The sequence below is a fragment of the Ammodytes marinus genome, assembly GCF_949987685.1.
Source record: "Ammodytes marinus genome assembly, chromosome: 9".
Lineage (NCBI taxonomy): Eukaryota > Metazoa > Chordata > Actinopteri > Uranoscopiformes > Ammodytidae > Ammodytes > Ammodytes marinus.
This window is the reverse complement of record NC_137213.1, coordinates 26,467,858-26,495,143: the sequence shown is the minus strand read 5'-3', so window position 1 is coordinate 26,495,143 and position 27,286 is coordinate 26,467,858. Positions and strand designations below refer to the sequence as shown.

The window sequence follows — 27,286 nt, the reverse complement described above, 5'->3', positions numbered from 1 at the left end:
AATTGCCCCAGGTTTATTATTAAATCAGAGTGGCTTTGGTTTTGTATGATGTACTTTTTATGAATAAACAATTCAACATTTACATGGTCAGTTGTTCAGTTTTCGTAGAAAATCACTGAATGTAGGAAAAAACGGCATACACAAAAGAGAGCATAGACTGATTGCTCATTTTATAGAGCCTTGCTTTAGCAGTCCATCTCATCCATGTTTCGTCCAGTGTGTCCATTGTTTTGTGCTGTCAAGTTCATGTAGTTCATATAGGCACAGTTCCAAACCTGGTCGTGGGAACCAGTTTGCTGCGTTCAACCATTAACATCAACCAGTTAGAAAACTTTTATCCGTGTCAGTGTTCAGGTCCTCAGGGTGATGGACATTTTGTAGTTGCAGGTAGGTGTAAATTACACAATCATACACTAACAATAGCTCCTTATATGTCTTCCTTATATACAGAGATATGTATATATATATACACAGAGATTATATATAGATATATATAGATATATATAGATAGATAGATAGATAGATAGATAGATAGATAGATAGATAGATAGATAGATAGATAGATAGATAGATAGATAGATAGATAGATAGATAGATAGATAGATAGATAGATAGATAGATAGATAGATAGATAGATAGATAGATAGATAGATAGATAGATAGATAGATAGATAGATAGATAGATAGATAGATAGATATATATATAGATATATATAGATATATATATATAGATATATATATATATAACACATGCATAAACAAATACGCAAACAAACTTTGTATATACAGGTGCGTCCACGCTTGAAGTTTTGAGTTCACTCTTAACTTGGCCTGGTATTGGATCTCAGAAAATCATCCTAGTCCATTTCATCCTGCCTGAATCTATGTGATGTAAACAAGTAACCCAAAGTTTACTGTTGGAACTCTCCAATAGTGAAATAAAAAATTGTGTGTCACCAAAGCAGTGGATACCATACGGTAGCGCTGTAGATAATACAGTAAACATTGTGTAACAGGAACCATTATTCCTTACGCATTCAGGTACAGAAAGATATTTTTCATTGACGTGTCATAGTCGTTACATCAAAGGCAAAACTCGGCGGGCAGCTAATTCTCCAACAGTCAGTCTATAAAATAATAATTATCAAAAAAAATGAGTACCCTGACGATGGCCTTAAACCAAAAGGTCCCTGGTTTGTGTCCGTGTCACCATCTCCTGCTGTAAGCTACCTCATAAACGCATATTGTTCAAAATATACATTAAATATGTCCCAATGATTAAAGGTGTAGTCAGAAATTCTATGAGAGAAGGCGTTTTGATATTTAAACTGACCACCAAAACAAATCCCCCATCTCTCTTCCTGCTTTCAGAGGCTCCGCCCCCAGGCACGCCTTGCCATAGCAACAGCAGTCTTCACTAACGACCTGTCCAATAGGATTGTTGTCACTGCCTGTAGCTGATTGGTTGAGGAAGTGTTGGCGGTCTCGGTCCAACTCCCTTTGTTTACATAACATTTTACAGAGCCTGGGCTGTTTATAAACACTGACATTCAGCTCACACAGTAGCGGACAGGTAGCAGATGGTGAGTAGATATTCGCTCATTTTGACGAGAAGTGTTTTGGATTAGAATCACTGACTCCAGAGTCTGAATAAAAGAAAAATAGAAAAAAACTCACCAGCCTGAGGCAAAAAAAAAATAGAAAAGTTTTAATTGTTCCTTAGGGGCTATTTACCCTCTGCAGTCAATGTGTACAAAACAAACATCCCATCACAAAGAACAGGCTCATTTCCAATGCAGGAATGCAGACTAGTTCCCTCTCTCTCTCTCTCTCTCTTCATTAAATGTCTTGGTTGAAGAGTATGTTGGTCTGGTATCTCTATATGACTTTCCCTTTGGGGTTGAGCAGAATGGCGTTGGAGTGTGGCTTGGGCCTAAGGACACCGTTGCTGAAGTAGAAGTGATTGGTGAGCGCCTCCGAGATCTTTTGGGAGCTGCTGTCCTCATCGTCCGAGCGTCCTCCATCCACTCCATTCTGAGCGGGGGCCCAGTCCTCTTCACGCGCGGGGCTTCCCTCCCCGTCACCCAGGGGCTCGGAGTCCGGCTCTGTGGGTCCCAACAGGCCCTCGTCCTGCGGGGCCTTCAGGGGAATCAGGGAAGAGGGAAGTCCTGAGTCCTGGTAGAGGCAGCGCAAGATCAACACAAACTGTCACTGATGAACAGTGTCGGGGGAAGCTACTTGGCTTGAAAGTATGGCTTCGGAAAATAACAATTACTTTACATTGGAAGAGTAGTTGGACTACAGAAAAGCTATCCTGGGGAGAATTGTAAGTTGGTTAACTAAAGCTACTTAAAACATGTCCGAAATAAAACAGTCCCATCTGGACTTTTAACAAGGACAACATTAAAAGGATTGACAATTTTTTTTTTGTAAATAAATATAAATTTTGTATTATCTAGTGCTCGAAATGGGGATTCAATTAGAGGAGCAAAGGCAACGTTTAAATGATTTCCTTTGCTTTTTGGGGCCCAGACATTTTTTAAGTTTGTAGCTTACTACACAAAAATTGTCAAACAAGTTATTTAACGAGTTGTATCACTATGGAAATACAAATGGGATTGAACTACAAAAAACTACAGCAAAATGTAGTTAGACTTTTAGTTTAATTACATCTAGTTTATGATCTAAAATGGGCTGAAAACACCTGACAATACTTATTGTTAATGAAACAATTCAGTGGCTCTTTAGTTTAGTTTTGTTTTTGTTTGTAGTTTCTCTGTCTCCATGGCAGCAATGATGCAAGTTAATCAGCACGGAAAAAACAACAACATATGACACATTACTACCATCGAAACTAAATGGATTTCCACCTAATCTCTCTCACACAGTGACACATACCAGTGACATGTTGCTATTCTTCAGGTAGGCCTCCACCCTCCTCCTGGACTCCTCATCTCTCTCCAGCTCCGCTCTGCAGAACTGTGTGGTCCCGTCCAGCCAGACCACGGGACGTCCCAACTCATCCACCTCTCCCCCAGGACTCCACTTCCCCCCCAGGGTGGACTGGCTTCGGGCCTGTAGGCAAGGGGGAGGACACCCAGACAGTCACAACAACAATGAAAACACGTTTTTTTGTTGTATGTCTGTTTTTATGGGGACATATGGATAACGATATCTCCCTTACATGATATCTCGCCTAAGTTTGTATTTTTGACTGGTAACAATACTGTGGAAACTAGTAACTAAAAAAGTCAAATTGAATTCTAATAAAATTACAATGTCAAGACCACAAACTGCCAAACTTTGTTACTCAGTTCTTCATATTTAAGGATTTGACTGAAGTAATAGCTCAGTGAGAATCAACCCTATCATTCTTGTCTCTCAAAGTGTCCATTTGTTTTTTCGGAATACATTTTAAACTGAATCATGATAGTCTTGCTAGCATCAGAGCATTCGTTTTCCTTTATTGCAACCAAATGAATCAAACTATTTTAACTTTTCGTCTGTTCATGTGTGGTAAAGACAGTATTGAGTAGTATATACTATATCACTGGTCTGAATCCAGTGTGAAACTCACCAGGGAGGTTTGGCTGTTCTTCATTCTGCTGTCTACTCTCAGCATGGCGTAGTCTTCAGTCTGGAACCAATAAACCAAGTCAGAGAAAGTTGGTAAACATAAACATAAACACAATAGACAAATGAAATGATTCATAGAGAATGAGTTACTAATAATAATAATTATCAATCAACACTTCACAATGTGTTTGATGATGCCGCAGCCTGTAATCATCTGCTACCACAGCTACACCCGGCTGCTGCGGGTGTGTCTTATTGTTCTCAGCAGGTGTGTGTGTGTGTGTGTGTGTGTGTGTGTGTGTGTGTGTGTGTGTGTGTGTGTGTGTGTGTGTGTGTGTGTGTGTGTGTGTGTGTGTGTGTGTGTGTGTGTGTGTGTGTGTGTGTGTGTGTGTTCATACCGGCACTCTGGGGTCTGTGCTGACAGAGTTTAGTCTCCTGAAAGACGCTTGTCTGGAAAAGCTGTGAATTTCCTCCCTAGGTAAAAAACAAGACAGCACATTTATTTGGAGAATTTACTGAACAAAAGTGTTAAAAACATTAACAATCGTGCTTTGAGTGAGTGAGTGAGTGAGTGAGTGAGTGAGTGAGTGAGTGAGTGAGTATGATCATGGTATAAATAAAGTATTTTTCAGTTTTTTCAAAGGGTATTTTTTTAATGAAATTTAGTTCCCTGATCTTACGTTTTCTCATTGAGCTCCCTTTCCAGCTTCTTGTTCCTATGGCGATGGTAGCGGTTGACCAATAGGACGGCGATGATGAGCACCATGACTAAAGCTCCGGCTGAAGCTCCAATAATGATCAGCATCAAGTTATCAGGAGGGGAGTCGCCCTTACGCTGAGATTTACCTGGAAAGAATGCGAATGTTGAATCTCTCTCATACTTTTACATTCACATACTTGGTTTCTGTTATTCTTTCATTGATCTGTACATTTTACAAGGGAGCTGACTAAATAATGAATACTAAAAGGGTAGGAAAGAAACTACAATGACATGTTGCATATGTAGTGCCTTCTATTCATCACAAGGGGGCAGCAAACTTGCTCAATTACTCAAAAGGAGAATTTCCTTAGCATTTTGTCACACACTTTCTTTTCTTTTATTATTTCGCTCTTTCCTCTTATGATTCAAACCCCATTGTCTCATTTAAAATCTGTCTCTGTCCCGTTTTATTTTTTCCTTCATTTAGACAAAAATATTTGAAACAAACTATCAACAAAGCGTATAGCAGCACATCATTCCTTCTCCTTTAAGTCCTGTGTCATCTTAACCATTTTCAAAGCTGAAATTCACTCTTACCTGCTATTGTCAACTCTAGCTCTGTTTTCCCTGCTCCCACTTTGTTGCGGGCCACACACTCATAGACCCCACTGTCATTCATGCGGAGGGCTCGCCCAAAAACTAGTTTCTCTCCAACCACGGACGCCCCATCCGGAAGAGCTCCTCCTCTCCTGTGGACAATCAAGAGGAAAATGTAACAATTGATTTGTTATTTAAATGTACGATCTTCTTTAGCTTGAGGGCTTTACAAAACATCTTTACATTAAGACAAGGCAATAATTAACACTTACATCACATATACAACCTTAATAAGACATAGGACATCATAAGACAAAGACTAAACACACAGTAGCATCATATCATAACACAACACATAGGATAATGAGAAAATACACAGACAAGATGAAGACAAACAATAGACAGAATAGCAGATTGCTCCACTAGTGCAGCCAAAGATAAATCCGTATTGGAAAGTCTGTTTCACTCAGTTTCTACATATTAAAGGTGCTCCGAGGAACTTTCAGTTTGTGATCATTCTTGCGCCCCCCCTTTGGACAAAAGTGGCAGTGTTTTTACAACGACAGCTGTAGTTCCTGGGTGAGTGTACTTATGAAAAAAGGCATGAAGAAAAACTATTTAAAAATAGCATTATTTGCACTGATGGTCTTGTTTGCTGTTTCATGTAATTTATGATCATCAGAGGAAAAATTAGATTGTTTCAGAAATATTTAAAAGTTCCTCGTAGCACCTTTAGAATAAAATATATACTGATTAAAACAAAATCAAACTTCTGATATGGTCCATTTCACACCATTATTCATATACAAAAGCCAAACTCATAATTCTGACCTTTTCATATTACTGTATACTACAGTATATTCAAAACAACAATCTTTATCTGTCGGACAGTGATGTGTGACGGAGGTGAACCCGTCAATGAACCAAACAGAAACCAATGACTCAGTTGCTTGAAACAATAGCCGTGACGCATTTTGGTGATTGAGTAAGTGTTACAGTATTTACAGGACGAAAACACACAAATATCTAATGAAATGTGAGCTTAAGGCGAGACACGGAAGGCAATAACATCGTTTTTTTTTTTAGCACTGGTCAATTTCCATAACATGTCTTACATTCCAAAAAAAAAGGTCCAAAATTAGGTGTTTATTTTACTAAACCTTGTCTGTTTGCGTCTGTATATTTATCCTATTCAACCTATAAAGGCCATTATATCAATATTGTGTTGTTTTTTTTCAATGTACATATTTTTTCAAACGTTTCCGCAAAAATTGTAATACAAAGAAATGACTGTTTTAATAGAATTCATAAAGTAGCAAAGTACCATGATTATGTAAACATTTTACCCTATTGACCTGCAGTGTCTTGCACGCATGAAACACACCAACTAGCTTTGCATCAAGGAAGTTATTCGGCAAAAAAAAAAAAAAAAACACTACAAAGGATCAGGTTCACCGTAGAGTGCAACCACCAATTTGCATAGTGTCTGCACCAAAACCGGCTGCATGGGCTTACAACTGGCGCCCATTGATCTGGACAGAAACCAAATAAATAGTAATAGTAGGTTTAGGTTGGGATTTAAACTGGTACAGCCACCGCAGCTAAAGCCATTTTGGGCCACATAATGGGGGAGGCCGGTTTCAGATTGGGTCCTAAGAGAGGGGTCATGTTGCCCCTAGTTTCACTGTGCTGCCCACCACACACACACACACACACACACACACACACACACACACACACACACACACACACACACACACACACACACACACACACACACACACACACACACACACACACACACACACACACACACACACACACACACACACACACACACACACACACACACACACACACACACACAGCTCAGATTTCTTATTCTCAAACCCCACCTAGCTCTTTTTTTTTAACCAGGCCTTTGTAATAGAGTCACAGGTGGAGATTGCATCTGCCACAGAGGAGATGGTTGAACATGATACAGATTAAGTGTCTACTCCGCCTTCTTTAGCCGCCAAAAAGGTTCAAGTCAATGCCATTACATGCAGATAGGCACGTCGTGTTAGCTGTGGATAGAGCCAGGCTAGCTGTTTCTGCATGTTTACAGTCTTTATGCTAAGCTAAGATAAACAACAGCTGGTTCTAGTCACAAATATACCATAACGCCTACAGTGGTTTGTAGTAGGCCTAGTGAACTCCATGCAATTAAACTAGTAGTTTAACTACATATTGCAGGAGTTTGCTAAAAGTTCAACTACATTCATATTTGCATAGTGATATAGTGAAGTAGGCTTTTTCACACAGTAGGAGTTTGTCCTGACCAACATGCCAAAGGGTCTATGAGTTACAGACACTACAAAAGGATTAATCCCGATTCCCGAATAATCTTAATATTTCAAAATATCGTAACATTTTTCCTCTCAGCCCACAACATTGTATCATTGTGTGTTCAGTCGTACCTGTAACGGCTGGTATACTCTATCTAATCAACAGTGCAGACCCTGTGTTTTACCAGGCATTAAGAGTGATATTTAGAGCATGGCACTATGATTAAGGTCTTAGCGTGCGTCTCCAGCTCTTCCTCGTTTCACTTTACTCCCCTCCCTCGTGTGAAAATGTCTCTCTCGCTCTTTTTTTTCTAAATTCAAATTGCGCAACACGACACCATAGCTTTTATCCTGCTGAGAAAAGGCCCCCTCCTTTAGATTATAGGACAGTTCTTTGCTGTTCGCGGCGGGTGTGTAGTCTGTTTGTGTGCGTGTCACCAGCGGCTTATGCAGGTTTTTTTAAAACACATTCCGGTGTCATGTAAAGTGCAGATAGCGTTTCAACACAGGGGATGAATTAACATGTAATTGTCAGATTGTCACTGCCAGCCAGACAGAGATAAACCTTAGATAATGTGCAGTGGTGGACAGTAATGAAGTAAGTTTACTGAACTTAAATCCGTTTTTTGAGTATCCGTTCTTTACTTGAGTATCTGCTTCTTTTTGGAAACGTATGAATTTCACTCCACTACATTTCAAAGACAAAAATGTTACTTTTGACTCCACTACATTTACAGGAAGCTTGTCATAAGTTACTTGTTACTTTCAGGCCAATAAGCAAAGCCTTGAAGTCAGCTGTTGATTTTTTTTCTTTCTTCTAAAAATGCAAGTGGCAGCACGCTCTGTTCTTCACATACAGTAAGGAAACGTATCACAGTACCCACTCTCGGTGGGTTTTCAAGTGAATACAGAAATACATGCTATACACTAACCAGGCACGCCCTTTCATTCAGACCAATTTGTGTTAATGTCGACCGCAGAAGATGTTGCTAGAGAGGTAAAACAATACGCGACCCACCCTACGTTAATCCTTTTCCTATGTCTAGCAAAAATGAACACTTTTTGAAAACTTAAGTATTTTTAAAAGCAAACACTCTGGTACTTTAACTTGAGTACAATTTTCACAAGGGCAACTTTCACTTGTAATGAGTGATATTTGACCTGGAGTATCTATCGTTTGCCTTAATATAAGTACAGTGGTTGAGTGCTGCGTCTATCACTGATAATGTGTAAGCAGCAGACAGGTGGGTGACTGTACCATGTCCAGGTGAAGTTCTCTGGTTTGGGGAATCCTCCGCTGACACACACCAGCTCAGCGTTCTCCATCCCATCAAACCAGTCTTCTGTTGCCGTGGAGATGGTGGCATCTGGGGGGTCTGACACAGAAATAACCAACATAAGTATGCATGAAGTCATAACAACATAAGTATTAATATAATAATAGTATGGTGAAGCAAAGAAAAAATCCTGTATGTTAGGATTTTTTTATCAGCAAAGTACATCGATAATAGATAACATAAGTGTTGAAAGAGTATATGAAAATAGCCTACATCTCTTGGTGGGATTTTAGACAGCTAAATCAGCTGTAAACCACATATCAACAACATCAAAGCAAAACTGCAAACTATATCATTTCTGAGACCAATGTTTAGCATGTTGCTGACCATAGCAGAGGCCTTAACTACATCTGAATGTGTCTGCTTAGCCAAACACATCTCATGCTCTATTTTCTTTTATTATTTTTTGTTTGAATTCTCTGGTCTTGTGGACAATATCAAATCATTCCAGGTCAAAAGGTTATAGTCAAAAAGTGAAGTTTGGAGTTGTGAGTCTGATTGCTAATGTTTTTTTTGTCGTCAAACGAAGCCATTGATTCAAGACACGAGTCTATTTCCCGTGAGATCGTTTAGCTATTTATTACACCGGTACACACAAGAGCAACTGGTTCACATGGAAAGAACTTAAGTTTTAGTTTCTCTTTTCTCTCACGGCACTGACAGACTGACAGTAGAAGTGGAGGAAGCAGCAGCAGCAGCATTACTCAAACACTTTCCCAGACTGTCAATACTGTTTAATGTTTAGTCACTTCACACCAGGAAGGTTTAGCTATACAAATACAAATATCTCTTGTTTGTCGACTAGAGGAAAGGAGGGAAAAGAGTTAATAGTCACATTAGCCCTTACAAGCTAAGAATGTTCCCACAGCCCAGTGGAGAAGGCAGAACTGAACATACACAGTCTCATTTGTCCCTTATTCTTACTGTATATTAATTCTAAGATGATTTAAACATGCAGTGGGTTCACACATAAGGGACATTAGGGATACTCTAAAAGTCAGCATGCATACTAAAATTGTTTGATATTTTAGTTTGATGTTGGCATGCATTATATCCCCCAAAAATGCCATTCACATAGGAAATGGAGGTGGAACTCACTGCTGCAAAAAGAAAAATAAGAGTCTTAAACTTATTGTAAGCATTTCCTATTAGTATAAAATGGTTAAATTGTGTTGAATGTTGTTAATAAACTGCAAAAATTCTGTGTATTTTGCCTGTTTTAACTTAACACAGAATGGATTGAAAGAAAGCAATGCTGACTAATTTACGAGGTCAGATCATAGTTCACCAATCAAGTTCAAACAGGCTCTGGTTTGCTCTGCGTGCAAAGTTGTTGTGACGTAATGATGTCATCATCAATGACAAAGTCCTGACTGTAAACATGACTGTAATTGCGGGAAAAGCAAAATCATAGCCCGGAAAAAATTAATAATGCATTAAATGTAGGTGTTCCCCTGTTCTAGGGCTCTGGTATTGAAAGCAGTGACCAAGTTACGATATACTGCATACAATACTCCGCAGATTTTTAGTGTGTGGAATGTTTGCTCTGAAAAACTGATAAGATTCAAAATGTGTACTATGAAAAGGCTTCATTTCAGACTGCTCTGTTCATCTAAAGAAATAGAGGAGATGCACACAGCTTCAAAAATATATTAAAACAAACTGTGGATCAACTGAGCTTTTTTTATTTATAAAATACTGCTAGTAGCAATAGCAAGCAAGAAAGCCCTAAAGGACTCAAAATGAAGACGTTGGACTGGACCAATATGTAAAGGTGCAGTCAGCAATACTGGAGAATACTCATTGTCAAAAACACTTTGTCAAAATCAGTGGATATCTCCACTGAACAAAAACTGGTGTTAATAAACAGCCTAGGCTCTTTAAACAAGGGGGATGTAAACAAAGGGGGCGCACCATAGCTAACAACTTACAGGTTACAGAGCCTAGGCTGTGTATCAAAACTGGTTTTGACTGAATTCTCCAGAATCACTGACTCCACCTTTAAGTGGAAAAACTGCTGTTGGTGGCAGGTCAGATCAAGGAAGTACTTTATCTTTGTAAAAACATTTCTCTTTCTCTTTGATCAAGTTAAATTGACGTGTGCATTTCTAAAACACCTTTTGATAGACGTCCATTTGTGGGTGTACTGCATACTTCCTGTTACTCCACATATCGTACAAATATATTGATTTATTGAGTACAAACAGGTGAATTATGACATTATAATAATACGTGTTGTGTACGTCTGGTATGTCTGTTGTCAGATTTATCTCCTTTGTCAGTCAGGTTTTAAGACAATTAGCTGCATTCCATCAGAGGGAGGATCTTTGGTTCCTCCCCCTGATGTTTACTTCAAACACAAATAAGTGACGAGCTTAGGCAAGCTGTGCCGTCAAGAAAACATAGAACGGTAATAATTGAAACTATTGATGATGACTATTGATCCGCAGAAGCAGAAATATACAAAAAGTCAAAAAAGGACTTGGTGTATATTTTTTTCTCTTTTTAAATTGAATTGCTGTGCTACCGAAGCCTTTAAAACCTTAGACATAATATCACCAGCAAAATAAATATATACAATAATTATTATGATATCGGACAGTATCGATATCCAAAACCCAGATATCGGAATCGGATCGGAACTGAAAAAAAGTGGATCGATGCATCTCGAATTAAAATGTTAATCTGTTTCACTTCTGCTCCACTGTTGGTCTCTTTTGGCTTTAAAAGGAATAGTTCAACATTTTTCGATTTTTAGCTTTTTGCCTCACTCTCTGTTCCTGTAACTATGAATGCATTTTTGATGAACAAATGGGAAAAGGTCGCTCCTCCAGGTTAGCTTAGCTCAAACACTGGGGAGCCAGTCAAAATATTAACTTAACAACATCACTAAACGCAGTTACAGGAACAATTTTGCTGTATTTTCTTGAGCCGCTGAGTGAGGAAAAAAGCTGAAAGTTAACAAATTTGAACTATTCGTTGAACAACCACATTGTCTTTCTCAGGCGTACTCACAGTGCACCACCAGGCGGTTTGATATCCTACGTGGCTGCTTCAGGCCTGGATGAACCACCAAACAGTCCAGTTTCTTCCCGTTCATGCTGCGTAGCGGGTGGAGGGAGTAGTGGCTGGACACGGTGCCCCCCTCACTCCTGCTGTCCTTGAACTGTCCAGGCAGCTCCGTGTCCCAGGAGAGACTGGGCGGAGGGCGGCCCACTGCGCGACAGGAGGCCGCCGCGCCATACGACTGGCCCTCCACTAACACCACGGGCTCCAGGGACGAGATGGGGAGAACTAGTGGAAAGAGGAGGAGAAATATAAGGTGAGTTAAGGATTTGAAGTACTTTGAGAAATTAAAGGTGGAGTCAGCGATTCTGGAGAAATCTTGCTGTCAACATTTTTTGGTAGAATCAGTGAATATCTCCTTAAGATCAGCTACCTGTCTGTACTGTGTGTGCGCTGAAGAAAAATCCAGTGTGAATAACCAGCCTGGGCTCTGTAAACGGGCATGTTGGTAGCTACGGTGGGCCCCCTTTGTTTACATACCAGTTTACAGAGCCTATAGGCTGTGTATTAATACCAGATTTCACTCTTATTGAACTGTATTTTCTATGTTCTATGTTTAATTAAAAAAAATAAAACATTTGTGATTGTTAATGTAAATGTTAATCAGGCACAACATCACACAACAAGGCCTCATTTCTAAAAGATTCAAATGGGAATATTGTCGCACAAAAAAAACTCAGACACATACCTTAAAGAACAAGGTACTGCCATGATCTTATTGAACCAAAAGCGTAACTTTAACCATGTAGAAAATGTTCCACAATATATACTTGTGCAACATACAGTATGGGGGTGTCATGAAGTCATTCAAAATTGTGCAAGAAGACGGTGATATGAGCAAATGGCACCTACTATATTCTCAATCTCACATAACACATTTCCAAGTTGTTGTCACTAACTGGTTTAACACGATAGTGATTCACACCCCAGTCAGTCACACTCAGAGCGTTGTAGGCTACAGTCAAACATTTCCACTGGTATTTGGATTATCAACGCAGAAGACAACGCACGTAGCTAGTAGCATTAGCAAAAATATCCATTAAGGATTAGCGAACAATGAGAAGGGCACTTCCCATACAAGCTCTTCTACACAGAAACTTAAAAAGATTCAAACTTGACACCCCAGTTTCGCCCATGGAGTTTTTGATCGACAGGTGAAATATGAGAAGGGAGTGCCTTATCACGCACACACAAAAAAGGACAAATAAAAAGAACAACAACATAAGAGAGGACATTGACGCATAGGCCACAATAAACTCAGATGCATCAAAATCCCATTGAAATCAATGAACTGACCCAAATAAACAATAAACATAAAATATCTTAGATTTTGGTATTGGGACAATCTTTCGACCAGAGAATTGGGAAGAAAAACATAATTCAGTTTGTTTTGATCTATGAAATTTCGAATGTATCTTATGGAATCCCCCCGCATGCAAATTTAAACATGTGAAAGTTTATGGTTTAGAGAGACAAGAGGTTGTGGGTTACTACTGTGTGTGTTTCTGTTGTTTTTGCCTTGTGTGTGGCGTGTCAGCACACGTCCCGGGATGACTGGCAGAGAAACCATAAAGTCATTTGGAACAGATATATCACCACTACAGGTTTCACTGAGAGGAGGATCCATTAAATAATAAACATAACAACGAAATTCTACAGAAATCATAACACAATGCAATCCTCTCAGTAAGTGATGGGGCAGGATAACACTGTTTATGTTTCGTAATTGTACATTCCTTGATATTTCAAATGATAATAAAATCAACTGCTGGGTGAAGTTGTTTACAGTGAAAGCCTACTTGTTATTAAGACTTAAGAGCTGTTTTTTTATACGAAGGGATTTAGAAAAAAAATTCTGGATGTTTCCGCTTCCCACTCATCTTAAGTCATAAAAACAGTGGGAGAAAGCAATTTAAGCTCAGACTTAGAAACTGAGCTAATTTTGCAATAACATATGATTTGTAATATTGAAGCACCAGCCCTGATGCTATAGGCCTGAGGGAACATAGGGCCTCATTTTGATGGGGTGAAAATGTTCATCTAAATTAGGTTACATAGGGATGACCCCCTCTCTTAGGATGTCTCCATTTATTTTGTTATCCCTGTTTAAGTGTTTTTAGGGAGATTTTCATATGAAGTTATGAACCTGATGTGTCTTTACCTTAGCTGACTTTGAAATGTATTACAAACTGAATCAAACACTGTGGTTCGAACCTATGGTATTATCTTTTGTCATCGAGCAACTTCTGCACTTTGAGCACAGAATTGTCTAAACAAGAAAGTCATCTATGTTTAGTAAAAGCAGATTTTGGGTACATTTTTTTGTTCCATTTCAACCTACATATTTGTATTTTGTACGTGGTATTAAGAAGTTTCAAAAAGTGAATGTTCAAAAAAAAATATCTTCAAAATCACGTGTTGCTCGAGTCTTTCCCAACTGAAACTTTAGATGTTCTGTCAATAAGTGTGTGTGTGGCCACGTTGGCAAACCTGCCTGCTTAGCCCTTGTTTGAAGATGTATGAAGATGATTACGGTTTAAGCATCATTACAGAAGCTCTGATAGGATTAGGAAGGAGTGGGAGAGAAAGAGAGAGAAAGAGAGAGAGAGAGAGAGAGAGAGAGAGAGAGAGAGAGAGAGAGGAGGAGGTGGATAAATCGTACCCCACATTGTTGTTAGTTTTGTTTTTGTTTTTTTGTATTAATTAATTTATATGAATTTTCTCTCTTCCTTTTTTATATTTTTATTTGTATCTCTGGATGTTGAGTTGCTAATTGATGGTTGGACCTGAAATGTGGTGAGGAATGTCATGTATTTGTTCTGTTGTTTGTTTTTGTGTTAGTGGAATGTATGACTTAAAGAAAAAGTAAATTCTTACCCCACACGGTGAGTGCTATTTTCCTCTCAAAGTTTCCATTGGGGAAGGTGGAGATGTGACAGCTGTATTTGCCTTCATCTGAGTCTTCTGTGTTCAGGATGAGCAGCGCCGAGTCCTCTGTGGGTCGCCCGCTCTCAAACCTCACCCGGCCCGAGTAACGCCCAAACTCTGGCACACACACACACACACACACACACACACACACACACACACACACACACACACACACACACACACACACACACACACACACACACACACACACACACACACACACACACACACACACACACACACACACACACACACACACACACACACACACACACACACACACACACACACACACACACACACACACACACACACACACACACACACACACACACACACACACACGCACACGCACACAATATGTCATCTCAAAGCTCAAATAAACAAAGACTGACCAATTAAACGATTAGTGAAAACTTGAACTGAACGAAAAAGAAATAAACATTAGCCAGATGATAAACCAGCATTTATCCAGTTACATCACCTTCCCCCACCCTACAGACAAATAATCCTAATGTAAATAATGTAAAGCTTTACAGTCTCCTCGTATGATCTCATCTTGTACCAGATTTCTATTGGGTTTTAATCACAGAGCTACGACCCAATAATAATAATACGAACAATAACAAGAAATGGTTTACGCTAGTTGTGATAAACTGGAATGACGTTTGTTGTTGATGTTGATTAGTTTTAAATCGGGGTGTGTAGAGTTGAGCTACTGAACTCAATCCTGTAAAGCTCAATCATCCGACTTGTAAGTTAGCTTTGTGGGTGGAAACAAACACAACGGTACAAAAAGTTACTCGGAACCCTTGTCTAATCAGGGGTAGAAAAGTGTCCACTCTGGCAACACTGCTGTTGTGTGTAAACCATCAATTGAGACCTTTCATAGCAGGAAAACGCGGAAGGAACTAATAATAGTCTGTTCCAGGAAGCTTGTAGAATACCAATGTCCTGAAATGCGAACAACTACAGGACATTTTGACATCATAATTGTTATTTTGATACACCTGAACTTTTCAAGAGAAAAAGTCTGCTGCTTAAAAGGTCAAATATTATGCTATTTCTGTAATAGAAAATCTGACTGGGGTTTTGAATACAGGCTTTCAGAAAGGTGGAGGTGTAGAAAAAGAGGGAGGGTTGTTCCTCAGACTTTGGGAGTCTCTATAGAGACACACAGGGGACTCATTAATGTTGAAAAACCATTCAAAAGTGTGTTTTGCATAATAGGTGACTTGTAAAAATTAACGTTTTCCCATTGACCCCCTCTACCTGTGTGTCCGTCTGTGAAGTGAGCCGTGATGATCTGCTCCTTGCTGCCGTCCCCTAGCTCCTTGTACCATGTGACCTGCACCACCTTCTGCCCGCCCTTCACCTGGTAGTGACAGGGCAGCCGCGTCTGGCTCTCTGTCTCCGAGCGCAGGGAGGTCTGGGGCTGCGGGGGCTCCAAAAAGTCACTATGCACATACACAGCTGAGAGAGAGAGAGAGAGAGAGAGAGAGAGAGAGAGAGAGAGAGAGAGAGAGAGAGAGAGACAGAGACATTCAATGAATACAAATGAGGGATTTGCAGTTTTAAAGGTGGAATCAGCGATCAGTTGTCAAAAATCAGAGAATATCTCCTCACGAGTGCTGAAATAAAATCCAGTGTTATTACAAAGCCTAGGCTCTGTAAACGGGCATGTTGCCCCTTTGTTTACATACCAGTTTACAGAGCCTAGGATGTGAATTAACACCAGCGTTTTTTTCAGTGCATACACAGTTTGTACAGGTAGCCAATTGTGTGGTGATAGTCACTGATTTTTGTGTATAGCTAATTTATTGAACTGATGAAATATTGCATTCAAACTAGATTACAAATAACTTAATTGTTACACCTGTTAAAGATCACAAGGGGGCTTAACGTTGACCCATAATGCATTGGGCTAAACCTCAGACAGGTTTCTATACATACAGACAACATGACACCTACAGCCATTCTCCACTGTATGCTGACTGGCTTCTTTATGCTTTGAGGCGACAGAGCTCAGAACCTGAACAACAGAGCTTCTATGCGTGTGTTAATGCCTTTCTTTAAAATGCGAACAGACGTGTTTGGAGAGTTTAAGTGTATGGATCATTGTTTTAACGTTGTTGAAATTTAAGGATAAAAAGTTTGTGTATGCTTAAGTTTGTGAACATATTTCTTGTTTGAATATGAGACTTGGACTGGTTATTTATTGTCCAATACCAAACATCCTATTTGAGCGTCTCTCATTGATATAAGTTATTTTCTTTAATAACCGCATTGTGCAGGATTTCCTCTTCCTCTCATTACATTGACAGGAACAAGCATCCAGGTGTGCTAAAAATGCACACACACACAAAAGAAGATTCCACATGAGTTTGACTATTAGCTGAAAGTAGCCGGTGTAAGCAGCTTCAGAACACTAGTAGTAGTCTCACTCATATCAGCAAGGTGTGTCTACAAACTCTTCATGAGAGCCGACTGACTAATGACTAAGAGTGAATGTACCTTTATCACACCTGGCCGAGAGTCTACACATCTAAGCGTGGGACAGTGTGAGAGAGAGAGCGATGTATCAACAACTCCAACAGGAAAAACTAAACATTCGCCCTTTGATTTCTGGGGTGAACACAGGGTTACTGATTCATGAGTTCAATTAATGATTACACCAGGGTCGATATGGGACACGGACTCCCACAGAAAAGCTATAAGAAAACACACACACACTAGATGTAAGGACACATGGACTAAAAACCAGTGGTGGACAGTAAAGAAGTATATTTACTTGTGTACTGAACTTAAGGAAATGTTTTAAGTGTTTGCACTTCACTTGAGTATCTGCTTTTTATGGAAACTTATGACTTTCAGTCCACTTCATTTCAAAGACAAAAATTTTACTTTTGACTCATTTCGAAACATTTCTTAGGCGCTTTTTGGGATTATTCCTGAATTCCTGCGCCAGTGTCGTGGGGGTGACAGGGCCGCCGCTCCCTATACGCAGAGTACGCAGACTGCGTAGGGCACCAAGTTCCTGGGGGGGGCACCCCAAAAAAAAAAAAAATTTTTTTTTTTTTTTTTTTTTTTTATTAAAAAGGAAAAAGAGATGGTCCGGGGGCCCCCCAAAATAATTTATTTTTTTTTAAAGTTCATGATAATCATTACATTACAAAAAATATATAAATTAGTTATGAACAGGCCCATCGTTGTTTTTTCTTAATTGTGTAACCTATCCAGGGGTGGATTACTGCACAGGCACACCGGGCACAGGCCCAGGGGCCCAAGGGCTCAGGGGGGCCCTTAGCCAGAGATACTGATAGTAACTTTTCATGTTGCATAGTCAAAGAGCTCAGTCACTGATGTCAATAACAGGGTCCAAAAAGGAATAGCCTAAATATAAGTACTCATTAAAATGTAACAAGATAGAAATCATCATGGGCCCCTCAACTAGTAGGGGAGAAATACAAAAGCAAGTTAAAAACAACAGCATTAGTAGCTCTGTCTAAGGGGGTTGAAGGCCCCCTCACACATACACAAATAAACTTTATATGTGTGAATTCTAAATTGTTCATATCCACCCTTTATCTGTTGAAATGGGCCTCTCCATCATAGAACATGGGTCTGCAGACCAATCTACTGTTTTTACAGTTGCAGAGTAAAGAGTGCCACCTGTTTAAGAAAAATCTGAAAAATAATGTTCCTTCTGCATCTCAGGATTTGATATCTCTCTAGTCTCTAAAATTTCCTCACAAAGTGCACCAGATTGATGCATTTTACTTTAAAAAGGTAAAAAAAATTCCACCCACCCCCCAACAAGGTACAGGGTCCCTCCAACAATACCGTATGTATCCGTGTAGAAAATTCAGTGTACCTGACTGGATAGGGACAAGTGGGGGGACCTTTAAGAGTGTAAGCCCAGGGGCCCATTATCTCATAATCAGTCTATGATCCTATCACTCAATTCCTTTGCAAAGGCAGTTTTTTCACAAGTTAAGCTGTTCTTTCTGTTAGTAAATGCTGGCAAATGTGCCAAAAAGCAGTCGCAGAGATCTTGCAATGGCAAAAAAAATTCGCTCGCGCCCTGCGGACGCGAGCTTCTGGGTGTTTTTTTTTCTTTGGGGGGGTGGGGGGGGGGGGGGGCATCACTGACAATTTCTGCTTAGGGCACCCAAAAGCGTAGCAGCGGCCCTGGCGACACCAGTTTGTAAACACTGCCATACTGAGAAATACAGAGAGAGTTTTGGGGAGCGGATTGACTTAATCAACTTTTTGTCAACTCGTGTGGCGATGACTTGAACGTAACCAACATTCATTAATATGAAAAAAGTTCCGCACTGTGGCTTTAGGTACTTTGTCCACCACTGGACAAAACGGTGTCTTAGAAACAGGGAAAACACACAGAAAGTTTGAATGTGGTCAACAAAGGACTACGGCGTGGTTTGACCTGATTGTATAGAAGAGAGGGGAGGAGGTAGAGAATAGACGTAGACACACAAGAAGAAAGAAGAAATAGGTGAGAGTGCGAACCCAGAGAGATAAACAGCAGACTGAAAGAAAGAGCTGAACACTCCACACACACACTCTAGACAAACAAGAGTTCACTTGAGCGTCACAAGGCTGCCTGCCAGTCAGGCTTTTCCTGTTCACTTAGGACCATGGTAATATTATCGCACTTGTCTTGTGGTTGCAGGTATAAAATATGTGCATTTATTTATTTAATTGAAGCAGCGCACGGAGATCAAGTTTTTAGTCTCGAGTTTGACCTCCAGTGAAGAAGAGAGAAAAGAAAATGGAAAATGGCGACAGGATTAGTCACAGGAACAGGAAGATGCACGTTGGGCAATAATAAGTTTGTGATTCATTTGGACTGAAAGTAAGAATGTGACAGAGCCACATTCTGCTATGCTGTGTGTGTCTCTCTCTCCCTCTCTCTACACCTGCAGCGACAAACAGACAGCGTTACAGGGCCAAAAGTAGGTGGACACCCAGAAAAGAAGAAATGACATCCATTAGTGATTGTTGAACACTTTGTTCTAAAACTATGCAGATTTAATCCGCTTCTGTGAAAGCCTACACACTTCTGAGAAAGTTTTTGACCAGATTTGTAACCGCTGTGGCGATGGAGATTTGCTCCAATTGAACCAATGACTTTGGTTGATAAGGCCCAGTTTAGAATGGACTTTTCCAATTTGAATTGCTTTTGTAAAGCGACTTTGATTTTCAAGAAAAGCGCTTTATAGAGTACATACAACATATTATTATTGTTATTAATTCTCAGAAGGTGCAGGATGCGGTTGAGTCACGTCCTTCCACACCAAACTGATATTAGGCTACATTACATTACATACCATAACATTTAGATGACCTTTTAACCAAAGCGACTTCCAATAAGTGCATTCAACCCTGAGGGTACATACCTGATAAAACCCACTTCCATATGGGGTGTTTGGTGTTTTGTGCCCCCAACGGAGCCTTCAAAGCAGCGCTGGTTAAGGTTAGGGTTAAGGTTAGGGGATAGAGCCTTCAAAGCAGCGCTGGTTAAGGTTAGGGTTAGGGTTAAGGTTAGGGGATAGGGCCTTCCAGGCAGCGCTGGTTAAGGTTAGGGTTAGGGTTAGGGGATAGAGCCTTCCAGGCAGCACTGGTTAAGGTTAGGGGATAGAGCCTTCCAGGCAGCGCTGGTTAAGGTTAGGGTTAGGGTTAAGGTTAGGGGATAGGGCCTTCCAGGCAGCACTGCCTGGAAGGCTCTGTTGGGGGCAGAGAACACTATCGAGAGATGGCCTTCTCCAAAACTGTTGGAGGCACACTACTGTCTAAAATATTAATGTATAGGTAGACTCTGTAGTTGGATACAAACTAAATGGTACAAAAAACAACCTTCCCAATAGATAGATAGATAGATAGATAGATAGATAGATAGATAGATAGATAGATAGATAGATAGATAGATAGATAGATAGATAGATAGATAGATAGATAGATAGATAGATAGATAGATAGATAGATAGATAGAGTCGTTTAGATACTTTAGGCCAAATAGTGTTTACTGTATGATACGATTGAAAAAATAATCTTTAGTGTTTGGTCATTTATCTACAGCAAAAGTGGAAACTCAGTTGCAGAACATCAGAAATTAGACAGTAAATGAATGCACTCTTAAAACAGGGGCGTCCACATACTTTTGGCCACTTAGTTAAATTACAGACAACAATGGCGTTTAAACTAAAGAGGCCTAGATGATCAAACCACGAGAAACAGCCCCAGACTGGTGTAACACTAGACACGGATGTCAAAAGGGGAGTATGCCTTATTAATGAAACATTATCTTTGATGTTTTGTTCAAAGGAATAATACACCACCGCCACCACCACACATCTAAAAATCTTAATCAAAGGAACCAGGCGCGTCCACAGAGATTTGGCATCTCTGGTAACTACAGACGAAAACAACAATCAGACAGTAAGCACGAGCCAAGCCGGATTTAGACTGCACATATAATCATAGTGATAATATTCAGGTAGCTGGAATAGACCTGAAGTTATACACATTTCCATATGAAGAATAGTATACAGATATGACAGGATTTGTATTGCTTTTAAAGTGCATAAATGACTATTATCTCACTCCAATTGTTTGTAGGAATAGTATAGTATACTTAGAGTGTAAGTTGCTAAGAGGAATCACATGTTTAATATCTATTTCCATCATTTTTCTTGACCTTTTCCTGTAAATTAGTTAGCTTTTCCCTTGTAAAGTTCACACATTGCTTGGTTTAATGGAAGGATCAGTTACTGTAAAGATGATATAATATTAAGCCTTCTGTTTAGTAAAAGTATGTGCGTATAACTTTTGGGTATGTAACAGTACATTTTGTTTGATATTTTTTGGCACAACAAAGTAAACTTTAATGTGGAAAAAGTCCCACATGATAGCACACAGACAGTGCAGGTTGTATAGGCTACAATACAGGGAATTCTCATGATAATAATATGAATGTAACAAGAAACTCACCAATTAGTAACAGCAGCAGCGCCGGATACTTTGCCCTTTGCCCGGTTAATTCCATCTTTAGTACCGTCACAAAAATCAACGTCCTTCTTATCTGTTATCAAACTTTCATGATCATAAGTTGCGTTACGTTCACACAGGAAGCCCACTGCGCTGACAGCAGGTAGTCTAGTCCACAGCAGGTGCAAAAAAATGGCAGGTGTTACTTCTTCAAAATATCAGATAGGCCTAGAAAGCGTAAAATAAATATACCAATCCTTAGCTGTTATCAATTAACACGAAGTTACCATTGTTCAGTGCAGGTTGCAAACTGCACGGACTTGATTTCAATTGTGCAATCCTCCAATCAGCAAAGACAGAAGAAAAGTAAACAAACAAATAAATAGGAAAAACAACAGAAAGTATAGGCCTCGGCTATGTTTGAGCAGAGACAGTTGAAAGAAAGAAAAACAAACTGAAACCCGTCCCAGGCAGGTTGTCACGCACAGGGAGAAATGAGCAACTCCAGCAACAGGTTTGAGCGTCTACACCTCTGCACCTGTCCCACACGGCTCCCACTGGACACGCCCATTTACTGATGCGTTCAGGTTCTGTTCAAAGAATCGCACCTGTAATAATAATAATGATAAACTTTATTTGTATAGCACCTTTCATACAATAAATGCAGCTCAAAGTGATAATGATACAATGACATGCATTACACACTTCACATTAAAATAGACATATGAACATGACAATAATAGTAAAACTTAGATAAAGTGGAGTAGAATTTTTTTTTTTTTAATTTTCCTTAAAGATCAACCAAATAGAAAGGCATCTAGAATCGTTAAAGGCATTAGTCAATAAAAAACAAATCTATAAAATATAATAATATTATCATTATGATTTTCACTTTCTGTTTGGGGCATGCAGCTTTGAAGATTCTTTCAATCCATGTTGGGAAATATCTTATTTATGAAATATGAATGCATGAAAGATCCCAAAATCTTATATCATTAGAATAACTGTTGTTGTAGCGTAATAGCTGTTAATTATCAGAAAACTATACACTGCTGCTACTAATTAAAAAGGTTTCGTTGTTTGGTCATTGTACCAAAAGCTTGATTTTCCCAGGATGACTTGAATGCAACATGATTTCGTGTGAAACCCCTAATTATTCATTTTGTTCAAAGTGACTCACAATCTCTTCCTGACAGAAGAGACTTGTGTTGTTTTAGATGTTTGTCGTTTGACTTTAGATGCTGACAGACACCAGACAGCTTCATTCATAATGATGTTCACATAGGCCTATAGTTTAATGAGCATTTCTCTCCCAAAATATATGTGCAAAAATCACTTTTTCCAAATGAGTGAATACCTCACGATCTGCTACCTGTGTGCGCTGAAAAAAACAACAAGTGTTAATACACAGCCTAAGCTCTATAAATTTAATTTTCCTTTATTTAACCTCGAAAGATCAATTGAGGGGTGACCCTCAATGGGCATGTTGCTAGCTAAAGCGGCCCCCATTTGTTTACATACCATGTTTACAGAGCCTACTATGCTGTGTTTTAACACTGGATCTGTTTTCAGCACACACACAATACGGACAGGTGGCCAATTGAGAGGAAATCAATTCTCTGTTTTTGACAAAAACCTTTATGTGACCCCAAAACTGACTATTTTTATCTTGTTTTGTTTCACAACTTAATGTAAGTGTCAAAGTGTGTGGAAAACGAGAGCTGAACGAGTCAGTGAGTTCCTTGTGTTGTTGTCAAAAAGCCTCGGGGAAGACCGTACGTTTGACTGTGTTTTGAATACATTTCAAGTTATGTTTCTGTGTAAATAATTGGGTATGCCACACACACACACACACACACACACACACACACACACACACACACACACACACACACACACACACACACACACACACACACACACACACACACACACACTTTCTCTGTATGTAAGTTGAGGTGAGGATCTGTTGTCATACAGGTAGAATAAGAATTTGAGGCTTTTACTGTGGAACGTGTTAAGTGATTGATTGCCCTCTGGTGCTCAAGTTGTTTATGAGACATGAAAATAGATGTTACATTTTACAGCCTGCAGTCCAGGTTGCCTTAATTCAATTAAGTTGGTGCAACTTTTTTTTTTTTTTCTTTTAGGTTCTACAGAAGCAATATTTTACTTTAGGATTAAACAAGAAATTGATTCAGAAAACACTGAAATTTTAAGTTGTCGTCCCTTAATTATAAGTTGGATTAATGCAAACTTTTGATTTGAAAACAAACAAACTATTAAGTTGATCTGACTTGAAACAATTGTGTAAGTGTAACTTACATTCTTTATTTCAATAAACTTAATTCAATTGTGTGTTACCGGTTTCCCTAATTCAATTAAGTTGGTTCAACTATTTTCTTTTTAGAATGTGGGTGCTCAAAATGAATACTCAGAATGCCCTTAATTCTGGTTAACTGTAATGTTTATTTTGAGAAGATATTTATATATCTAATGGACAATAATACACGTTATCTTACAGAAATCTATGATAGAACCACAGTGAAGACTTGCAGTAATCAAATGTTTGCAAAATGGACATTACACTTGTTGAATTGACCTTTAGATTGAAAAACTAGCATTAAAGTTTCATGAGAAGGTTTTATGGGGAAATTAATGTTTTAAAAAAAATGCACATCATAGTACACCAAATATCTTAAGTTTTGGATTGTTACTCGGACAAAGAAAGACATTTGAAAATGCCACCTTGGGCTTAAAGAAATGTTGTCTGACATTTTTCATAATTTAATTTAAAAAAACTTTACATTTTTTACACCAAAACGTTATAAAAATATATTAAGGTGATTAATTGTTAAACAAAATAATCATTTGCTAGCTGCACCTCTTTTTTTTATCTGAGGTTTACGTAATTTTATGTTGCTTCAAATAAAGTGAAGTAAAAGTAAAGAAAAGCAGGAACACACGAGAATAAACATGAGAAAACTTTTTTACTTCTGTTTTCTCAGTAACTTGTGCAAGAGCCAGGTGTGAAAAATGCAGCGACGTGCAGTGAAAACACACTGACGTTTAGCCTTTATTAGTAAATTAATTTAAACATTGTATGCATGCATGACACAAAGTTAGGGGAAAAAAACAGTATTTTTACAAAAGTCGTGTTAAGTAACTCTATGCACACACAAGTGAAGACATCTTGATATACAGTATAAAGCTCATCCTCGCCCATTCTCCTCTCTTCACCAAATCCACTCATTCCATCAGACAATCGGCTTCTTGTCCATTCTGATGGTCTCGTAGGTGTCAGAGGTGTGAGTGGTCAGACCCTGCAGGACGCATAAAAGTTAAAAAAAAAAAATTCTACTAAAACAGTGTGGTGAGCATTTCCTGTACTTCTTAGCTACGTGTGATTTCTTATTCTAACATAACATTTCATTTAGCTGACGTTTTAAGTGCAACCGTGAACGTACAAATTCAGAACAGCAAGAAAAACATTAGTACATTAGCTTCAAATAAGATAAGCTACAAAGTGCCACATGCAAGCGATACATCTATAGGTGCAACATGTAAGTGCAATTTTTTATTTAAAAAGTGTGACAGCTGGGCAGGTGAATATATATATATATATTTATATATGTTTAAGAAAAATGCATTTACAGTAAACAGTGTAGTAAGCTGTCACCATGTACCTTTTAAATGTCTTTTTAATCATTAGAATGAGAAGTCTCACCGCATAGACGCCCCCACCGACAGGCTGCTTCTGTGGGATGGAAACAGTTTGAAAAGAAATCATGACGTTTGCTTCTGTCTCAATCATTTCTTTATAAACAGCACAGGGGTTACTGGATTATTTGTAACATCTAGTTCCTCATTTGAATGTGTGTCCTCTAAGGCCATATGGGTGTGGATTCTTTTATATAGGCCTAATTCTACAGCTTTTTAAAATATATTTATACAGTTAATGTGCGTATGTATTACAATTGGCAGGAAGTGGGATCTGATACATATGTTGTGAGAAGAAGAAGGTGGAAACTGTGACAGTGTGTGTGTGTGTGTGTGTGTGTGCGTGTGTGTGTGTGTGTGTGTGTGTGTGTGTGTGTGTGTGTGTGTGTGTGTGCGTGTGCGTGTGCGCGTGCGCGTGCGTGTGCGTGTGCGTGTGTGTGTGTGCGTGTGTACACTGGATAAATAATGTGGGTTGGTGGTCAGTCCTCTCGAGTTTACAGGAAATGATCGACTGAGTTTGGTTTTAAGGAAGAACTTCAGCTGTTCAGGGCGTAATACCACAACACCCTCCTTTAAAAACCCTTTCACATTTTCATTTTTTGACAATAATTCAACAAATAAAAAATACAAAGTTGAAGTTTTTACCTCTGGGGGACTGGCGGCCGGTTGGCAAGCTGGACTCATCTGTCAAGAACAAATCAGAAAGCTCAAACGAATGAGTGAATCACATAATATTCACCATGAAGCGTTACATTTGACTCCAATGTGTGAGATTTAACTGGCACAGAATTATGCAAGAGGATATGACAAGTTTGCTTTCAAAGTTGGCAAACAACTGACAAAAAGTTGTCAGATACGCTGCTGCAATGAACATGAAAGTAAAAGTTATTTGACTAAAAAACACATTGAAGGTTTCACATATCATTTGGGAGACAAATAGTTCATACTTCTGGATCTCCCATGGAGTTTTTTTTAACTCAAAGATATATGTTTTTTGGACAAAACTTGGACAAAATATCATAAATTGTATTTTGCATTGTAATTCTGAAGAACGTCTGTAAAACCATTAGGAACAGTTCTAAACCCTTTCTAACAACATCAAGTTGTTGGGTGTGTGTGTGTGTGTGTGTGTGTGTGTGTGTGTGTGTGTGTGTGTGTGTGTGTGTGTGTATATGTTGCCATTTGTCTTACCCTCAGTCTGCAGTATAGGACAGTGAGAATGATGCCGTATAGGATCAGTATCCCATCCAGGACGTAACATACGCTCATGTCTCCAATGGCCTCTGTTCACACACAGAAAAACAACACACAATCTAAGCCTTCACCATCACCAACATTTCCAGTACGAATGCTCAAATGTCTTCACGCCGTACTATACACCCACTGTTTTTAACTTAGAACATTTCCGTTGCTACAGATATCTCTAAAATCCCTCCCACAAGATCTAAAAGAAAAATAAATTGTCCTAAGCCTCACCAGTGCAGGTGACATTGACCATCAAAAGGACAGCGAAGAGGAGCGCTTTCAGCATCTTACCGAATTGAGATGAGAGAGCTCTGTGTGTGTGTGTGTGTGTCTGTGTCGACTGTGTCTTCAAACCATCAAACAAACAGACTAACTCTGAAGAATTATCTGGAACAGGAAGTCCGCGGCTCTATGTCCGGCCTTTTTTTTTTTTTTTTTCTTAGGCTGTGAAACCACACGCCCACCACACTGCCATCCTCCTCTCACTGAAGTTCCTCTAAAATAAAAACCCTCTCTCTAAAAAAACCTCTCTCAAACTTGCAAACTGTTCATGTCCAGTGTCGCAACAGCATTTATGAGAACAGAAAGCTTTATAAGTAGAAAGCAGAAGCTGTCTGTAACCACTGACACAGACACAGACACAGATGGTCATTTTGCTCTCATAGCCCTAAACATGTCTTCATCATTTTGACTTCTTTTTTTTCTTTCTCTCTTCTTTTTAAAACAGCTTTACCTCTATGATCTTTCCCACGCTCCAACATAAGCGACAGAAACAACCA

The 27,286-nt window shown here is 39.1% G+C and overlaps 2 protein-coding genes across 4 annotated transcripts; both read right to left on the bottom strand.

The window, feature by feature from the left end:
- Positions 1–34: 34 nt before the first annotated feature.
- nectin4b (nectin cell adhesion molecule 4b) lies at positions 35–22,035 on the bottom strand. 2 transcript variants are annotated; one of them, XM_080034716.1, is made up of 11 exons: positions 21,546–22,035; positions 15,807–16,007; positions 14,481–14,648; positions 11,553–11,831; positions 8,459–8,576; positions 4,874–5,025; positions 4,257–4,422; positions 3,975–4,050; positions 3,578–3,637; positions 2,899–3,075; positions 35–2,175 (listed from the first exon to the last, which is right to left on the bottom strand). In XM_080034716.1, the coding sequence occupies exons 1-11, from the start codon at positions 21,598–21,600 to the stop codon at positions 1,879–1,881; spliced, it is 1,749 nt and encodes a 582-aa protein (XP_079890842.1). In that variant the 5' UTR covers positions 21,601–22,035; the 3' UTR covers positions 35–1,878. The 2 variants fall into 2 exon arrangements, with proteins under 2 accessions (XP_079890842.1, XP_079890843.1); XM_080034717.1 differs by having other exon boundaries at positions 35–2,139.
- A 2,537-nt stretch (positions 22,036–24,572) lies between these two features.
- fcer1gl (Fc receptor, IgE, high affinity I, gamma polypeptide like) lies at positions 24,573–26,874 on the bottom strand. Of its 2 annotated transcripts, none has more exons than XM_080033774.1 (5): positions 26,739–26,874; positions 26,454–26,545; positions 25,908–25,946; positions 25,229–25,299; positions 24,573–24,865 (listed from the first exon to the last, which is right to left on the bottom strand). In XM_080033774.1, exons 1-5 carry the CDS (start codon positions 26,791–26,793, stop codon positions 24,859–24,861), a joined length of 264 nt encoding a protein of 87 aa, XP_079889900.1. In that variant the 5' UTR covers positions 26,794–26,874; the 3' UTR covers positions 24,573–24,858. The 2 variants fall into 2 exon arrangements, with proteins under 2 accessions (XP_079889900.1, XP_079889899.1); XM_080033773.1 differs by having other exon boundaries at positions 25,270–25,299.
- Between the last annotated feature and the right edge of the window lie 412 nt (positions 26,875–27,286).